The 17,759-nt window shown below is 42.3% G+C and overlaps 1 protein-coding gene across 1 annotated transcript in view; it reads left to right on the plus strand.

The window, feature by feature from the left end:
- The window catches only part of ENPP3 (ectonucleotide pyrophosphatase/phosphodiesterase 3), a 716,664-nt gene that overhangs the window by 392,283 nt on the left and 306,622 nt on the right, over positions 1-17,759 (plus strand). Inside the window, exon 14 of the mRNA XM_086927431.1 lies at positions 3,933-4,064. Coding sequence (XP_086783557.1) covers positions 3,933-4,064 — 132 coding nt within the window. The remainder of the gene's footprint in view (positions 1-3,932; positions 4,065-17,759) is intronic.

Raw genomic sequence — 17,759 nt, forward strand, 5'->3', positions numbered from 1 at the left:
GAGGACACCTCTGGGTAAACACTGGGGGAATGTAAAAAATTCCAAGAAAATCAGACCTGAAAAAGATTACCCTAGTAATTTCTTAATTCTAAGGGGACCCTCAGGGTCTCACTAATAGTATGTATTATCATGGAAGTGGGGGGAGGCGGAGTGAAAATCCTTTCAGTCTCCGTCGATAACTTTATAATCAGAAGGGGAAAGGATCACTGGTCCTGCTTAAACCTTGGGTTCACAAGTCGAGGACCTGGTTTTTCTCCCAAATTGAATGACTCTCATACACGTGTATGTTGGTAGTGATGGTTTCTCGTTTGCGGTATATACTGTATCCCCGCTTCTCTACACGTGCGTGCGTAATCATTGAGTCATTCGTTTGTCTTGTGCACCCTCCACCAGGAGGTTTTGCCTTAAGGTTTAAGGCAGTAGTGATCGTGGAAGTGAGGGGGTAGTGGTGTGAAAGTTAAAATGTCAGAAAACCAGACAAGTGTTCTTTATTGAGTCTGGGTTCGGACTGAGGGTAAAAATTACGGATGCACTTTGTGAATTGTTAAGGGATTCTAGTGCATTGCAGTGAGAATTTAAAAAGAGGTCGACATGTTTCAGCCTTTGGTAGTCAGAGGATCTATAGGCTTTCTTCAGGACCAATGGGGTTAAGTGAAAATGTGAAAAAAAGAGTGAGAAGAAAAGAGGAAATTTGACCTGTTTCTTCGTGACTTTTAAGGTTACGTTGTACCTGTAAAAGTAAACAACAAACACACAAACAGCGACAAACAGGGAGAGGGGATATGGAAAGACACATAATTATGTACAATAGTACCTTAATCTTATAAGGAACTAGAAAATGGCAATATTTCCCGTCATACTCAGTTTTGGGCGTCAACTCTTCCATTCTCATGCTTCGTTTCGACTTATGTTGGAGTGCCCATAGTTCTGACATTTATACTGTAGTGAAGTGCACTTAGCTCTAAACATCTCACTGTGCGTGGTCTATCGTGATACTGCATACAATCTGAGTATTCCAGGGGTGGCGACATGATGATGGTGCCTAAAAGATATTTTCACAGGTTGTGTTAGGTGAAAAACATTTGTGCTCAGAACGCTGCGCGCGCTTTTTAGATACGCATACCTTATTTTATTTTGGAAATTTCTCCCTCGGGGAATTAAGGCTGATCGAGAGAGGCCTTACTGCAAAGTATTAAGAAGGGGATATTATCTGGTGAGCTCCTTAAACTTACGGTTTTGTCGTTGTGAGGACGCTTCTAGTTTTACCCCATACCTTAGTGCCTTCTTACTCGGTCCTGGCAGCATGTGCTGACTCTGCCCTTCCTCACCCGGAACTACAAAGTGTAGTGGTTCCCGGTTTTTATATACTCCAGGGTGTGGAAAAAATAGAAGAAACACTTCAGCAGTTGCCGGAGTTGCCTTCCAAAGCTAAGGGTAGACTAACCACTATTAATTAGGGAGATACTCTGTATGAGTAGGCCGTGAGAATAAAAGTTTGTTTAGACTACAGTATTTTATATGGGGTTGCTGGTTGAGAACCCCAGATTGGTTGGTAGTGTTTTTGTTTTCTCATGAAATCGAAGTTTGTAGAATCATCTGTTAAGTGATAGCCATGGAACGGAATCATTCAGGCACCACCACAAAACCAACAAAAGAGTTGCAATTACTTCCTGACAAGTTATGGAAGTTAAAAAGACACACCAATTGCAACACCAGCCACGTGATTTATATGATCACCTGCCCGTGCAATATGAAATACATAGGGATGACATGCCGCAAGGTGAAACAAAGACTCAGTGAACACAGGAGCAATGTCAACTGCCAGAAAAACACGACCAAGATGTCGTCACACTACAAAGATAAACAACATACTGCAAACGATCTCCACTGGGTAATCCTGGAAAGCCTGGAAACAATTGACAGAAATGCGGAAAGAATATTGTTCGAAAAAGAACAACGTTGGGTTCACAGGTTGAAAACAGATACCTTAGGCCTGAATGATTCCGTTCCATGGCTATCACTTAACAGATGATTCTACAAACTTCGATTTCATGAGAAAACAAAAACACTACCAACCAATCTGGGGTTCTCAACCAGCAACCCCATATAAAATACTGTAGTCTAAACAAACTTTTATTCTCACGGCCTACTCATACAGAGTATCTCCCTAATTAATAGTGGTTAGTCTACCCTTAGCTTTGGAAGGCAACTCCGGCAACTGCTGAAGTGTTTCTTCTATTTTTTCCACACCCTGGAGTATATAAAAACCGGGAACCACTACACTTTGTAGTTCCGGGTGAGGAAGGGCAGAGTCAGCACATGCTGCCAGGACCGAGTAAGAAGGCACTAAGGTATGGGGTAAAACTAGAAGCGTCCTCACAACGACAAAACCGTAAGTTTAAGGAGCTCACCAGATAATATCCCCTTCTTAATACTTTGCAGTAAGGCCTCTCTCGATCAGCCTTAATTCCCCGAGGGAGAAATTTCCAAAATAAAATAAGGTATGCGTATCTAAAAAGCGCGCGCAGCGTTCTGAGCACAAATGTTTTTCACCTAACACAACCTGTGAAAATATCTTTTAGGCACCATCATCATGTCGCCACCCCTGGAATACTCAGATTGTATGCAGTATCACGATAGACCACGCACAGTGAGATGTTTAGAGCTAAGTGCACTTCACTACAGTATAAATGTCAGAACTATGGGCACTCCAACATAAGTCGAAACGAAGCATGAGAATGGAAGAGTTGACGCCCAAAACTGAGTATGACGGGAAATATTGCCATTTTCTAGTTCCTTATAAGATTAAGGTACTATTGTACATAATTATGTGTCTTTCCATATCCCCTCTCCCTGTTTGTCGCTGTTTGTGTGTTTGTTGTTTACTTTTACAGGTACAACGTAACCTTAAAAGTCACGAAGAAACAGGTCAAATTTCCTCTTTTCTTCTCACTCTTTTTTTCACATTTTCACTTAACCCCATTGGTCCTGAAGAAAGCCTATAGATCCTCTGACTACCAAAGGCTGAAACATGTCGACCTCTTTTTAAATTCTCACTGCAATGCACTAGAATCCCTTAACAATTCACAAAGTGCATCCGTAATTTTTACCCTCAGTCCGAACCCAGACTCAATAAAGAACACTTGTCTGGTTTTCTGACATTTTAACTTTCACACCACTACCCCCTCACTTCCACGATCACTACTGCCTTAAACCTTAAGGCAAAACCTCCTGGTGGAGGGTGCACAAGACAAACGAATGACTCAATGATTACGCACGCACGTGTAGAGAAGCGGGGATACAGTATATACCGCAAACGAGAAACCATCACTACCAACATACACGTGTATGAGAGTCATTCAATTTGGGAGAAAAACCAGGTCCTCGACTTGTGAACCCAAGGTTTAAGCAGGACCAGTGATCCTTTCCCCTTCTGATTATAAAATCTCACTAATAGTAGCCGGGTAACTCTGCCCCTGGATTTGCCTTCAACCACTTGTATTGATGACTCTGGTGCGGCAAAGCTACTAGGCGGAAAAACGAGGGACTCATAATGAGGCCCATTGAATATTTTGAGTCCAAAGCTTGTCACCCCTCTTTTCTGAGGGAGAAGGGGTGAGACAAATGTGATGGAAAACTACGTGAACATGCCACCATTTTGTGCAAGTTGACTTTTAGATTATCTCGTTTATGCATTGTGTTGAATGTTAAGTAAAGGAAAAAGAAAAGTCTTGCCCACAGTTGCCATTTTTAAATTTTAGAAAGACCGTGAATGAACATACAATAGAACATTAATGACCGAATCTATGCAAGAAAGTTGATGGCTTGTTCACACATTGACCCGAAATTACCACTGTATAATTTATTTGAGTTTCAGATTGAAAAATAGTGTGGATTTTGTAACTTTTCTTATGGCCTGTGTTTTGGTTTAGGAATGGACAAGACATACTGTGAGCAGTTGGAGTTCATGACTGACTACTTCAGCAGTATCAGTTTCTTCTACATGTATGATGGGCCTGCTGCTCGTATTCGTGCTCGGAATGTCCCAAAAGACTACTTCTCCTGTAAGTGTATCCTGGTGCCCATAGTGAGGCTTTCAAATGTAGTAGCAGTTGGATCTGCAAGTAACTTGACAGGTGCCACATGGATATTGAGCTTATTATATGTTGTGGTTTTCTATCCGATTAAAGAAAGAAGCAGAATCTTGTGGAATTTCTGTTTACATTGAGTACACCATGCATGCAATGCATTTTCTTAAGTGTCACATGCTTATGGAAGTATTGATGAATATTGAATTTTGAGAATTAAGTTTAATTAATTCAAAAACAAAATACTGGGCATCTTTGTATGCAGGCTTTAAAGAAGATAGCCTGATAAAGTTTAGTGTCTATGAGCATCATTCTGAGGAAGGTGATGAAAGGACTTCTACCAAAAACAGATAGAGGTCCTGTTAGCTTTCCTCACTGCATCAGAGGCCAGTGATTGGCAGTGTCCCAAGTGGTGGACCTGAGCCCAGCTTCATCATCAAGAGCTTCCTTTCGCACATGACCCAAACAGAAATTACATCTGATAAGCTGTATAATTTAGAGAAGCACATCAGAGGACACTACCTCCTCTGTCTTACTTAGCACAATCCGTTCAGATATTTGTACTCTGGATGCCTAGCCTGCATACATTATCCCTGGTGCAGGTATGATGTGACGCAGGGCTGTACGTGACGCATCTCGCTAGATGCGTCATGTTGTAGATTGGTCGCATTGTTTGCGCCGCCGTTGTGTCAAGAAAAACTATGCAATGGCGGTGCAAAGAGGCGCAAGGGGCATGTAAATCTGCTCCTATGTTTGAGAATCTAAGTCAGAATCAAAATAGAGGTCTTGTGACACTAGGGAAATATTTGCTTTGTTTTTGGATGCAGAAGGATTTAGCTGATGTTTTCTGTTTTTTCTGCGGTTGGATAATTACACATAATTACACTTATACATACAATGCATATACCACACTGGCCTCATTCACAAACAAATACAACATACACTTTTGGATGTTAGTGCTAGGCATCAGTGGTTGCTCTACTGTGCCATAGAAACAACCTAGAATGGGATTAGGTAACAAGACAAGGTATAAATCTGACTGCGCATTGGTGAGATGCTCTCAGTCAGTGCAAAATAACTCATTTTTAGTGAGCATAACTCCCTTTACTGAAGAATAATCTGAAAAGATCAATAAATGACACTTCCTAAAGAAGGTATCTTTCTAAAGAAGGCAAATGAGCCACCTCTCTAAGGGCGGTGTACAGACCCTACACCAAGCTTGGGATAAGCCTGGCTATGTTTTGAAATGATGCTCACGGTTTGGCACTCAGCAGGATTGTGCCCCTAATGTTCAAATTATGTGCACACTTGGACTTGCATGTTTAAGCTGCATGTATGTAATGTTGTTACTTTCTACAGCTTACATCTTCAGATTAATGGCTATCTCAGAAAGTCTCCCACAATACACCTAAGACCATGTATGAAACATTTACCTCAACTTCCTTCCAATTAATTCCTCTCCTTTCTTTCTTCAGAGGGATCATCTTCTAACCTTCCATTCTCTGCATGCTTTCTTTTTCTGACCATAGCCTCCTCTCTGTCTCATGACTATCTGCCTTAAGCTCTCATCTTAATTCTGCAATAGGCTGACACCAATTTCATAGTTTAGTATTAGAACAATGGTCATCAGGATAAATATAGATTCCAATCAGTGCTATATTAAGAGTGTCCAGCCAGACAGTTAATTTAAAAATTAAAAAATGTCAAAATCAAAAGTATAAACACATCAATACAGTGGGACACAATTGTGCATCCTATATAAACACATGACAAGTTACACTTTAGGACAGGAACATATCAGGCAAGAAAGGGTAGCTTGTGGAATATTGAACACAATTTCTAACAAGCTTGAGGAAACAGTAAATACACTTTTTTATCAGACTTTATTAATGTGCAAACTGTTTACATTAGTTGACAACGTTTCAATCCTATTTATAAAACAGTAGGATCATCATCAGGACAGTACGGGTACAAGCCTGAATAAATAGAGATTGCCGGTGGGAAATGAAGAGAAGGGAAGGAGATTAGGGAGCGTCTAATACAGACCGTAAAACATTGTGCTGTCCAGGAGGTCAGGGACCAGCCCTGGTGTAAAGCAACTGCACGGTGCTTGTGATTGAACAACCGTTAATAAAATCGCAAGAAGACTCACCCCAAGGCAATAACTGTGAATGGAGATGGCTGGTGTGAGTGAACGTGAGTGAACGTGAGCATCAGGGCTACATTATAGAATAAGATGTAAGTGGAACCAAGCGCAGAACCAAGGACGCTCGCAATCATTCATTATAGGATAGTGACGAGTGAAATAATCTGAGCGGTACAGACGTGAGCAAGGTGAAAAGGTCTGCAATTGTAAGGTGACGCTCGCTCGCATTATTCATTCCAGGATGGTGACAAGTGAATCAATATGGGCGGTACAAGCATGAGCAAGGTGATAAGACCTACATATGTGTATGGGCCAAACACCCGCATCACGTTTAAGGTGACGCTCGCTCGCAAGGGAAAATTCACTAACCTCAATTAGGCTTGCAGAAGGTTAAGCCACATACGCTTTTGTTGGCGGTAGCCGAATTATTAGCCTTTTCTGTGAAAGTTCAAAAACTAAGCGAAAGATAACGGAAAGACTGGATAACATCTAGCAAACAAGGCGATAGCTCAGCAGAAATTCTAACCTGAGCATGAATATTCTGGCGTTTAAACTGTTAAAATAACAAGTTCCAAAGCAGCAAGTGGCGATGCACTGCAGGGAAAAAGAGGGGAGGGATGAGTGAAGAATCATACAGACTTACTAGCAAGGAGTCGGGTGACGATTCCCATACGTCCCCTTCACACAAAGTTCCCTGACGTAGGGGGAACTGTTGATGACGTCTCACGACAACTCCTCAATTACTCGGTCAGACAATCACAATAACCTTGCTGTCTTCTACACCATTTAATATATCCTCGGTTCTTAGGCCACTTCGGGAACCTGAAACTCAAATCTCAATCCTTGGACCACACCTGGCTCGAAACCACATTCACTCGACGCTCACATCACCTCCGCCAGACATCACACAATCATTTCATTCCCACAACCTAACACACCTCTCTTATACTCGCGCCTCCGTTTGCCACTAATCTCGCCCGCACCATCAATCTCCGTCCGTCTCTGCCAAATCCGTCGCTCTCCTTCTCGATCAGACTCAATTTTGGGGCTCTGGTGTTCTAGATTTCCTCTTTTCTAGACTAATGAATGAATAATTAATTTATAGAGCGCTAAACTTAGCCCAAGGACATCAAGGCGCTATTACGGACCTAATAGGCAGACAAGAAGGCAGGCTTATACTGAAATCTGTGAAAAAAACAAGGTCTTCAAGGCTTTGCGGAAGAGAGAGTGTGACAACTGACCAGAAAGCTCTTCTGGGAGGGAGTTCCACAATTTGGCAGCAGCAGTCGAGAAGGCTCTACCTTCCCATTTAGCCTAATTGAACCTTGATACTGTTAGCAGATTCTTATCTGCAGACCAAAGCTGTCTAGTTGGACATAGCGATGGAATATTGCCTTAATGCCCTCAGGGCCTGTCCCATTGAAGGAATTATGCATTAGGCAGAATGTTTTGAAGAGGATCCTACGGTCCAGAGGACGCCAGTGTAACGTCCGAAGGGAGACTGAGACTGAGTGAAATTTTGGAGGCTCATCACCAGTCTGGCCACAGCATTCTGCACCAGCTACAGGCATCGCACCAGACCTTTATTAATGCCCAAATACAGGGCATTACAATAATCCAATCTGGACATTACCAAGGCAAGAACCGCCTGTTTGCGTGAGTCAAATGAAGGAAAATGTGAGATTTTTCTGAGGATCCTATTAATCCCAAAACAAGTTTAGCCAGTTTTTTGGTAGCGGTAGCACGCCTAAACAAAAAGAGACTCCCCTAGCTGAAATCATTTGTAGGGTGAAATCGCTCAAAAACCAAACCTATTTATTCAATAATGCACTGCGGACGGTCTTAAATTGCGGTTGGTTTATGGATTTATGAAACCCATTTTACTCTGTTTTTGTATCAAAGATTTTAATTATTCTATTTTTGTAAATATTGAATTGTAATCATGTGCATAATTTTTATAATTTTAACATGTGTAACAATGAATTTTGCATTGCTTTTATGGTTTTTATTAACCGAAATAAAGAATCTTGACTGACTGACAAAACAAGTGGAAACTGTCCTACTAACCTACCTGCTCAAGGAAAGTGAATTATCCACTAGGATCCCTAAGTTTTTCCCATGGGACACAGGGAAGGGACAGGCGCCAAGCGTGTCCGGCCACCAATCCCTGGCCCAGATGTCTAATTTGCTGCCGAAGATCCAGACCTCAGTCTTCCCCCCGCTCATTTTCATGAAGTTACCCTTCCTCGAGGAGGAGACTGCCTGCATACAATTCCTGAAGTTATGGGCAGAGTCTTTGATATTTTGAGTAACGGACACCATTATCTGGGTGTCATCTGCACAGGACAACACCTCCAGCCCAAAGGATCTCACCACCTTAGGAAGCGGGGCAACATAGATATTAAAGAGTGTTGGGCTCAGGGAGGAGTCCTGAGGAACACTACGTGACATAAAATTAGAGGCTGAGTAGAATTGGTCAAATTTCACAGTCTGTGCCCAGTCACTAAGAAATAAAGCAAGAAGCCCCAGATCAGAGACCCCAATCCCTATCTCTCTGAGACGCTCAATCAGCCTGAGAGGAGATAGGGTATCAAAAGCTGCTGTGAGGTCAAGTAGAACTAACACCGTGGTGTGCCCTGCGTCCACTTGAGTACGGATGTTGTTAAGTTAAAGCAGTTAAAGCAGTTTCTGTACTATGATGGCTTCTAAAGCCATGCTGTGAGCCATAAAGTAATTTGTGATCTTTTAAGTAGGCGCTAAGGTGGGAATTAAGATAGGTTTCCAAGATCTTAGCTGGGACAGGAAGCAATGAGATCGGGCAATCATTTTTCAATTCTGAAGGGTCCAAAGAAGGCTTCTTTAAAAGTGGCTTTATCACTGCAGTCTTCCACAAGGTAGGGTACTATCCCTCTGAGATAGCTACATTTAATGCAGCAGTAAGGTGTGGAACAATGACTTCTCGACCAATTTTTAGCACCTTGAGGGGCAGGGATCCAATAGGGAATCCGATTTAACTCCTTCTAGGAGCCGATCAGTAACGTCAAGCGCTAAACAAGAAAAAGTAAGTAGCCTGGGGGAGTCCTCAATAAAAGCATCTTCGTTAAGAAGGGAGGTAGACTGGGGAGGCGACCCCGCATTGGAAGCTTCAAGCTAGGAGTAAATTTCTGTGATCTTGGTATGAAAAAAGTTGAAAATGTTATCACAGAGCTCATGAGAAAACTCTGAAGGGTCTGTGATTGAGGGGGAGTTAAGGGAGTTAATGACTTTAAAAAGATCCCTAGAGGATTTCATCGACTCTGTGATTTTGTAATAACATAACCTCTTTTCTTCCATAATAGGCACTTTATATTCCTTCAGACACTGTTTGTGCAATTTCCTACCCACCGGTGCCAGGTCTGTTCACCACAGCTTCTCCTGTCTGCGGCACACCTGTCTCATCTTTCTGAGTTTCTCTGAGAACCAGGGAGCAGAGGGTTTTCTTTTTGCTGAATAGTGCTTACTCACTGGTGCCAGGGTATCCAATGCTACTGACATTTGTTGCGATAATTCAGCTGCTGCCAGATTAGCATCCTGGTGCCCGGAGGGCTGAAAGTTATTAAAGAAGCTAGTGAGTGCCTCCTTGCTAATGAGACACACTCTCCCACTTTCTGTTTTCAGAAGAATCACACCGTGTTGTCAAAATACATAAGTCAAAAGGGATGGCAAAGTGATCAGATCATGCAAGGGGAATAGGTGCGACCCAGATCGGAATCGGCCCCTAATTTTCTTGTGGTTTATAAGATCAACCTTTGCATGTTTTACTAAACAACCATGACATTCAACTACTGCAAACTGTCCTCCTTTTAACATTTCGTTTGAAGCTGTAATGTTGAATTACTTCATACAGACATAGCTGTTCCAGATGTTGACTCCTTTTCGGATAGTATGTGTCCAAAATATTAGTTTTAAGAATGTCTGTACTATCTGGCTCATTTGCTGCTAATTGTTCAATTTATTCCAATGATTTAAACACTCTATTTCATTTGTAGGCAAGACCTAAACTTACCCAAATGTTTCCTCATGACTTTGAATATAAACTTGAAGAACACAAGCGGTCTGAACATTCGTACGATCCAATTTCTTGGTGGGAAAGCATTTTCAAACTAAAGCTGTACAATTTTTTGCTAAGGCTATTCTCTTGCATAATTGTTTTCCCACATTTGTTTCATCTCAGTTTTTTCAGATTTTGTTATGTACGATGTAACATAACGTGCAACAGCAATTGAGTTATCTGCAACATACTGGATGTCCATGTTCGCATTCCACATTTTTAAAATGACTGAATTGTAGTCATTGATATACTTTGACACTTCTGTTCTTTTTAAGTTGTAGGTATTCTTTGGAGATTTCCGAGTTATTGTGTGCCTTACAGAAGAAAAAAGAGAATTTACTCTTCCTTTAGAAATGACTGGACGGGGAAAACCAAACCGACATTTGGTGTAAAATTTCCCTTTACACTTGTATTTTCTTCTGCAATACTTTCCACAACGATGACTTTGGAAACGTAAAACTTGCTGTATCAAGCTTCTATCTCCTCCTTCTCTTGGAATCTCACATGTCACATACTGTTTGATGAAAGACAATACTGTTTCATCAGAATCATTTCCAAATTTAGGTGCATCCTTGATCCAAAGTAGCATATGTGTATGATGTGCACCTCTTGCTTGATACTCCTTTCTCCGAAAGTAATCAGTAACTTCTCCAAGAGGTGGATTCTTTTTATTACAGATAAAATACATCATAGCTTGAAACTTATGATTAAAATGCCTGCACACATTTACAGGATCCAATGAACACAGTTCACCAAGAGTCTTTATTTCAACATTTTTGATATTAGAATTTGCTTCTCTTAGCAAATCTTCCCATGCATACTCTGCACAGATAAGTGTGACAAACCATGTTGGTGTACCTAAGTTCTGTAACATACACTTGAGTTCTCCATGACGAAGATACCAATACTCATTTGTTCCACGTTGACATGCCATCAAATTGATTAACTGTGCTTCTAAATTTTTACCTGTTTCTTGAACTTTCTCCAATAATTCTTTCGCAGAAAGAATTGATTGATGAACCCCAGTTTTTTTTTTTTTTAAATTTTTGAAAACCTTTATTCGTGCATATAAAAAGAACAAATACGGGCCTACAACCATCAGGCCGGCCACGATACGGTTAAGCACTGATACAAACATTACGGCCCCTTAGTATCAACGGTCAAAAATAGCAACGATTTATGAGTATTACACTGGAGAGACCCATGACACCAGGGGATAGGAGAAATGAAGGTTAATTTTAAAGTTTTTTTCTTTTTTTTGTATAAATTTTATCAGGGAAAAAGCCAGTGAAGAATAAGAACCAAGGAGATTCGAGTCCGCACGGTATCTTCACAACACGGGAGAGCGGCAACATTATTGAAAACAACAATGGAAAGTAAAATCCCAGGCAGTGAGGCGGTGCAAATCAACAACAGAATAGGCACATCAGCAATTACGCACCCCTTCAGTGCCGCCCCCACTCAGTCAACCCCACACCCGGACCCAGAATCGAAACAAGTAAAGCGCAGAAACATAAAAGGAAAGAAAGGCCCATAGAACTAATTAGAAATAGTAAATTACCCCCCCACCCTACACCAATGCGGAGGCTACGGCCTGCCCCCCCCCCCAGCATAGTGCCTGTCGCCCTTTAAAACCCGAAATATAGACAAGAAAGGAGAGCAAGAGTAGAATAAAAAGGAAGATAGAAACACGTTTACACCTATGATAAAGGGGGTGAGAAAAGAATAGAACTATTCTAATCTAAACTCCCAAAAAAAAAAAAAGAAGGTGGGGAGGAGCCTACGTAACATCAGAGCACCCGAAACCCTCGGCCATCTATAGCTTCCACACACTGTAAACCCACTGCACCAAAAGCAGTCGTGTTAAAATAAATTGTCACAGTATTATAGATGGAAGAAGACAGTTCACGACGAGTGCACACAACATATACATAGCAGTTACAATCCCAGTCCAGCCCATCCGTGAAACCATGGCGTTATAAAGCAGCCTAACCCTGGCCTGATCGCGGGCGTGAGATTAAGCCAGCTCCTACATGAAGGCCCCGCATCCCGTGCAAACAAAGACAATATGGCCGCTTAGAAGAAGAAAGTGAAGTAGGAGCATAAAATGGCCGCCGACCATCTGTAGAGGTCCCTTTGACCACTACACAAAGTCCCAACATGGCATCTAAAGCACAGGAGTTCCACAGGAAAGAAGACGAAGGCCACAGTAAAGGAGTCCTCAAGGGTGTCAGGTGCTGCCCAGCCGGATACTTCTGCAGACGCGGTGAGGAAGGCAACAATGAAACAGGCATCAATGGACGGGGAAACAAAGTATCAGCAGCTGAGCGGGAGAGTAGTTGATCACGAGTGTTGGGAAAGCCAGTTGCAGGCACCAGTGTAGCACGATCACATGTAGCCATTGTATCCCCGCATAAAGACAAAGGCAGACCCACGCCTTGCTGGTGACAAACGAGGCGCTCACGACCCGCAGCCAATAGCATGGAGTCAAACCGCTCACTCAGCGCCTGCAAACCAGCACGCATTTGCAAATGAAAGTCCCGTAGGATGGCCAGAACGGAGCCGCATGACAGTGGAAGCTGCATCCCCGCATTGGCATCAATCCGGGACGGCACTGTAGAGCTGGTGCCTGATGTAGGGAGGGCGAAGCAAGCAGCGGGCAGGACCGGGCTATCACCCCCCAGCCGCGGGCAGGCAGATAAAGTCATGTTTACCGCAGGACGGTATAACGGCCGGGGGGGGAGGTCGCAGCAGAAAGTCAGCTCCCCTCAGGTCCGCGCCGCCACAGAGAACGCCGACAGTCGTCACCCGTCCCTCAGGTGCCCCTTGCAGCCGGCTAGACGATAGGAGAAGGGGGCCGGCAGCCTCACACAGCGCGCTCCACCGATCGGGGCAGGAGACCCGTTCCTACGGGGCTTACCTCACAGCCCCAGTCTTTCAGGCGCAGGATGCAGCGGTTGTTTGGCCATCACCTCCCAGGCACAGCTGGCGGCAGTCCGTGATGTGGAGTGAGGTCAGGACCGCGCGGCTCGGATTGGCGCTAGCGGGTCCGGTCACTGCGGAGCCTCCAGGGGCCGGCAAGGGCGACAATGGAGCGAGGGTCCAGGGCGGGGAGCAAAATCACACACAACTCCGGCATCCGGGCAGGCTGGGACTTCGGGAAAGTACCGGCGTAATCAGCGCATCGTCGCACAAGTTTCGCCTCCAGAAACGATAAGGATAGGAATCAGGATGTTGTTACAGAGCCAAGGGCCGACGGAGCCGGGCGCTCAAGCGTCTGCTCCGGTCGCCATCTTGGCTCCTCCCCCCCGATGAACCCCAGTTTTAAGTATATGATTCACTGCATACGAGAGAGAAGACAGATCACTTTCGAACAAAAGGTGAAATATGTATGGAATGCACTGTCGAAATCTAGGATCTTCAGAATATAATCTTGTTGACCGATATTCTGAAGCTGGAATCCATACAGGTCGGTCATCATATCGTCCACCTTCTCCAGTAGGAAACAACTGTGGAAAACAACGAGCTTCCAAGCTTTTCTCCCATACACTCATTAGAGTTCCCTGTCCTATTTTCATTTGAAATAACTCAATGATACTTCCTATCACTTCTTTTAAATGCAAAGGACATATTGTATAATGTTCATAAATATCTTCAGTCCTTGACTTGTGCACTTTCTCTATTTGACCACTTGAAATTTCAGAATCATCTTCGAAACGTATTACCTGTTCATCTGCATTTACATTTCTATAATAAACATTGTTCATCTATAAGATATAAGGTAGCCTTTTCAACTTTATTAACATCCACAAACTCTTGGCATATTGTCGGACTCTTTGTTGGTACACCATTTACTAAAATAACTACTGCCTCATTTTCCTTTTTCTCTCCAGCAATAGTTTCAATGTTTTTCTTAAAATCCAAAGGTAGGTACACCACTCTTCCTTTCAGCCCTCTTTGCAAGTCTGTCGGTGGTAGTTTACCTGTTTTAGGCTCCATCCGAATTATAGTTTGATAAGGTTAAACAGATTGAATTAGAACCGACTCATATGTATTCAATTTGGCGAGCTCCTCCTGAATGGCTACTAATTCCAAGTTATTATGTACTGCTCTAGCAGGCATTTTGTTCTCTTCTAATTTGTTGTAACAATATTTACATATACGTTGATCACTACCTAACACAAATCGACCTTCAACAAACAAGTAAGTTGCAAATTCTTCCCACTTCCCATTGTTCTCCTTTTTACTTTTCAAATACAAATCAACATTCCTTCTTTGACTTTTATAATGAGTACGTCGACAACAAACACAAACATAGGGGCCTATTACGATGGGGGATTTTCCGCATCCTCCGGCCCGGCGGAAGCCACCGCCGGCCCGGAGGATGCGGAAAATCCTCTGCGGACCCACCAAAGACCCACCGCCACATTAAGATGGCCCGCGTCGGAAAAGCTCTAATATGGTGACGGTGTCTCTCAGACACCGTCAGCCAGATTAGGTTGGGCTGTGAAACATGCTTTTCCGCTGCGGCTTTTCCGCCGTGGAAAAGCATGTGCAACTTCACTGCGGGGGCCCGTTGCAGGCCCCCTGGGTGAAGGGGGGGTGGGGGGTGCACATGGGGGGTACCTACGGTACCTCCCTGCAAGTGTATGCAGAAATCGGCAGGCACCGCACGGTGCCTGCTGCTTTCTGCACACAAATGCAATGTATGCCTTTTTACCATTGCGGCGGATGCAGCTTGAAGCCGCACCCGCCGCAATGGTAAAAATAGAGGATGTGACCGCCAGGGTGGCGGTCACATCCTAATTGCACAGGAGGGAACTCCGCAGGCCATGCGGAGGTTCCCTCCTACTCTATGGTGGCGGACGGACTCAGGTCCGTCCGCCATCATAATCGGCCCCACAGTTTGGTATTTCAGAGCAAACTACATTAAACTTTCCAATTTCTTCTTCAAACTGATCAGTGCTAATCACTTTCTCATCTCCTCCAACATCTGTAATTGTCAAACTTTCACTTTCTATGAACTGCTCTTCTGAACCAAAATATCGCATTTCAATTTCATCACACTTTTTTGAACATCTGATAAAGAACCATATAAAAGACTATTCAGTTCACTTAAACTTATGCAGGACTTTTTACATAGTACAGTTTCTTTACAAATTTCCACATTTCTGAATGGTGTACTGCTAACATCCTCAAATGATGAAAAACACTTTTACAAACTTTTCTTGAAAGACAATTCAGAGAATGCCCATACTTCTCAGTATATTTTCTTACACGGATCTAGTCCTTGTAACAGCTTAATCTTCTGTTTTATACTTTTCTGAATATATTCTCTTAGCAAAGTTTGCATTATATCAATGGATTCCTGTTGAATACTACAAATACTACTACAACTCCACTTATACACAGAAGCTCGTGGACGTTTCCCTTGCATTTCTTCAGCTATTGACTCTTCTGCACTTTTACCAACCATTTCCTCCTTTTGAAGAGGACACCCATCCTGAACCTCGTAGCAACGACCTCCAGTATCAAATGCAAATGATAAATAATTTTCCTGGAAGGAACTTTCCTCATTAAAAAAGGCTCAGTAATAGAAGTATGTCTCCAATGTCCACTAAAGATTTTGCAAAAGTTGGTTCTGTTCACAAGTCTCTTTGTTCTACTTTTGTCTTTCAATACTTTGACTATTTTATCCAATACTTTCCTTCTCTTTAAAATCAAAATGAATAACTTCTGTTTTAAATTAAAAGCAGTATCCACTATACTTTCAATACGCTGCTTCTCTTTGGAATGCAAGATTTTTCTTTTATATTTGCAGCATGTTTTCATTAAATTCAGAATCACTTTAGATCGTAAAAGTCTCTGATGAATTTCTTGAAATTGCTTTTGTCTCAGAGTAGCAGACACTATTTCTTCATCATGTTCCTTTTCCTCGTATTTGAAATTGAACTCTGCTCCACTTTACTTGAAAAAATCTTTTTGCTTTGTGTGATGTTTTTCTCATTAAATGTTCGTAATATTTTTTTCAAAAATTGTCTTTTGCTTTTAGTTGAACAGTTTCTGTACTACTCGCATTTTTTTCTACTTCAAGATCTTTCCTTTTCGTCAAATATATATTTTTCTTCTTTTTTCTTTTTTTTCACTTCTTCGAGGCATTTCCAAATATCAATCCATACAAAATATTGATCTGAAAAACAAAAAATAGACTCAATTATTTTTCACATTTGTTCACTATGTTAAAATAATAACATACAATTACAAAACTTCCACTAACAACTGCCAGACCCAATGCTGCAACATGATGGAGCAAAACAGACTAGCACTAGGATGACACGTAGTGCCATAGAACATGCATCAAGTATTTATTTAATTATTTACATACTCCTTTATAATTTATATATAACTGCACTACCTCATACTTTTCACCTCTCCGCCACACCCCACAGCACTTTCTCTGCAACCCACAGCAAATAACTTTATAAATAGTATTTTTAAACATTTTAATCTATGTACTTAGGATGATATTATCAAGAAAACAGCACAATTTCCATTATTACCTAACAATTTTATCTACAACTTCGCAAACATAACACTGCACCCAGGGCTTTAAGTGGAGGGGGTTCTGTGGGGATGTGACCATCAGCACTTTATTTTTGGGAGCCTCAAAACGGGTCTTTATAGAGCTCTATTTTCTGACCTCACAAACGTAATCAGTTTTTTTCTTTATTGCACTGCAGTGACACTGTGAGAGCATGCACATTGCTCACTACTTAGAAGTGCAGCCATCATGCCCATTGATTCGCATTGTAGGAGGAGGGAAATCCTTTATAGAGAGCCATTTTCTCTCAGGATTTCCCCTCTCTTTTTGCAACCCAGCAGCAACATCATCGTTGGGTGAATAGCAGACACACCACCAGGCGCGTGACGCCCATTGCCCGGACTCTCTGACACCGCTTCCTGGGCGCACACATAGAGCCGCACTCGAGTACTTCACCGGTCTCAAAACATCATTTTTTTGTAAAGGAGACTCTGTTCTTTTTCACCCCTTTTTACAGTCCCTACATCCCCACTCTGCCTATTGCTGAAAGAATTAGGCTCCCCCGAAATTTCCCTCTGGTTGCGCCTCAAGTTTCAAGTTTAGTTTATTATGATATCGGAACTCATTACGAGGTCCACATAAAAGACATAAAATATATGAACAGCGGAAGCATTAAACGTAAAATGTCAAACAGGAACATAGCATCAAAGTACACAACAATCTAAAAATTACCAACTTAATACAGATCCAAAAAACATTTGAAAAATTTGTACAGTTTAAAACAAAACATTTCATTTGGAGGGTTGATCATAGCCGCACTGAAAGCAGTGGCAGACAAAATATTCAGTTGAAGGCAGATTGGTCTTAACCATCTTCGCCTGAGAGACATCAGGG

Source organism: Lissotriton vulgaris, chromosome 6, assembly GCF_964263255.1.
Source record: "Lissotriton vulgaris chromosome 6, aLisVul1.2, whole genome shotgun sequence".
Taxonomy (NCBI): Eukaryota; Metazoa; Chordata; class Amphibia; order Caudata; family Salamandridae; genus Lissotriton; species Lissotriton vulgaris.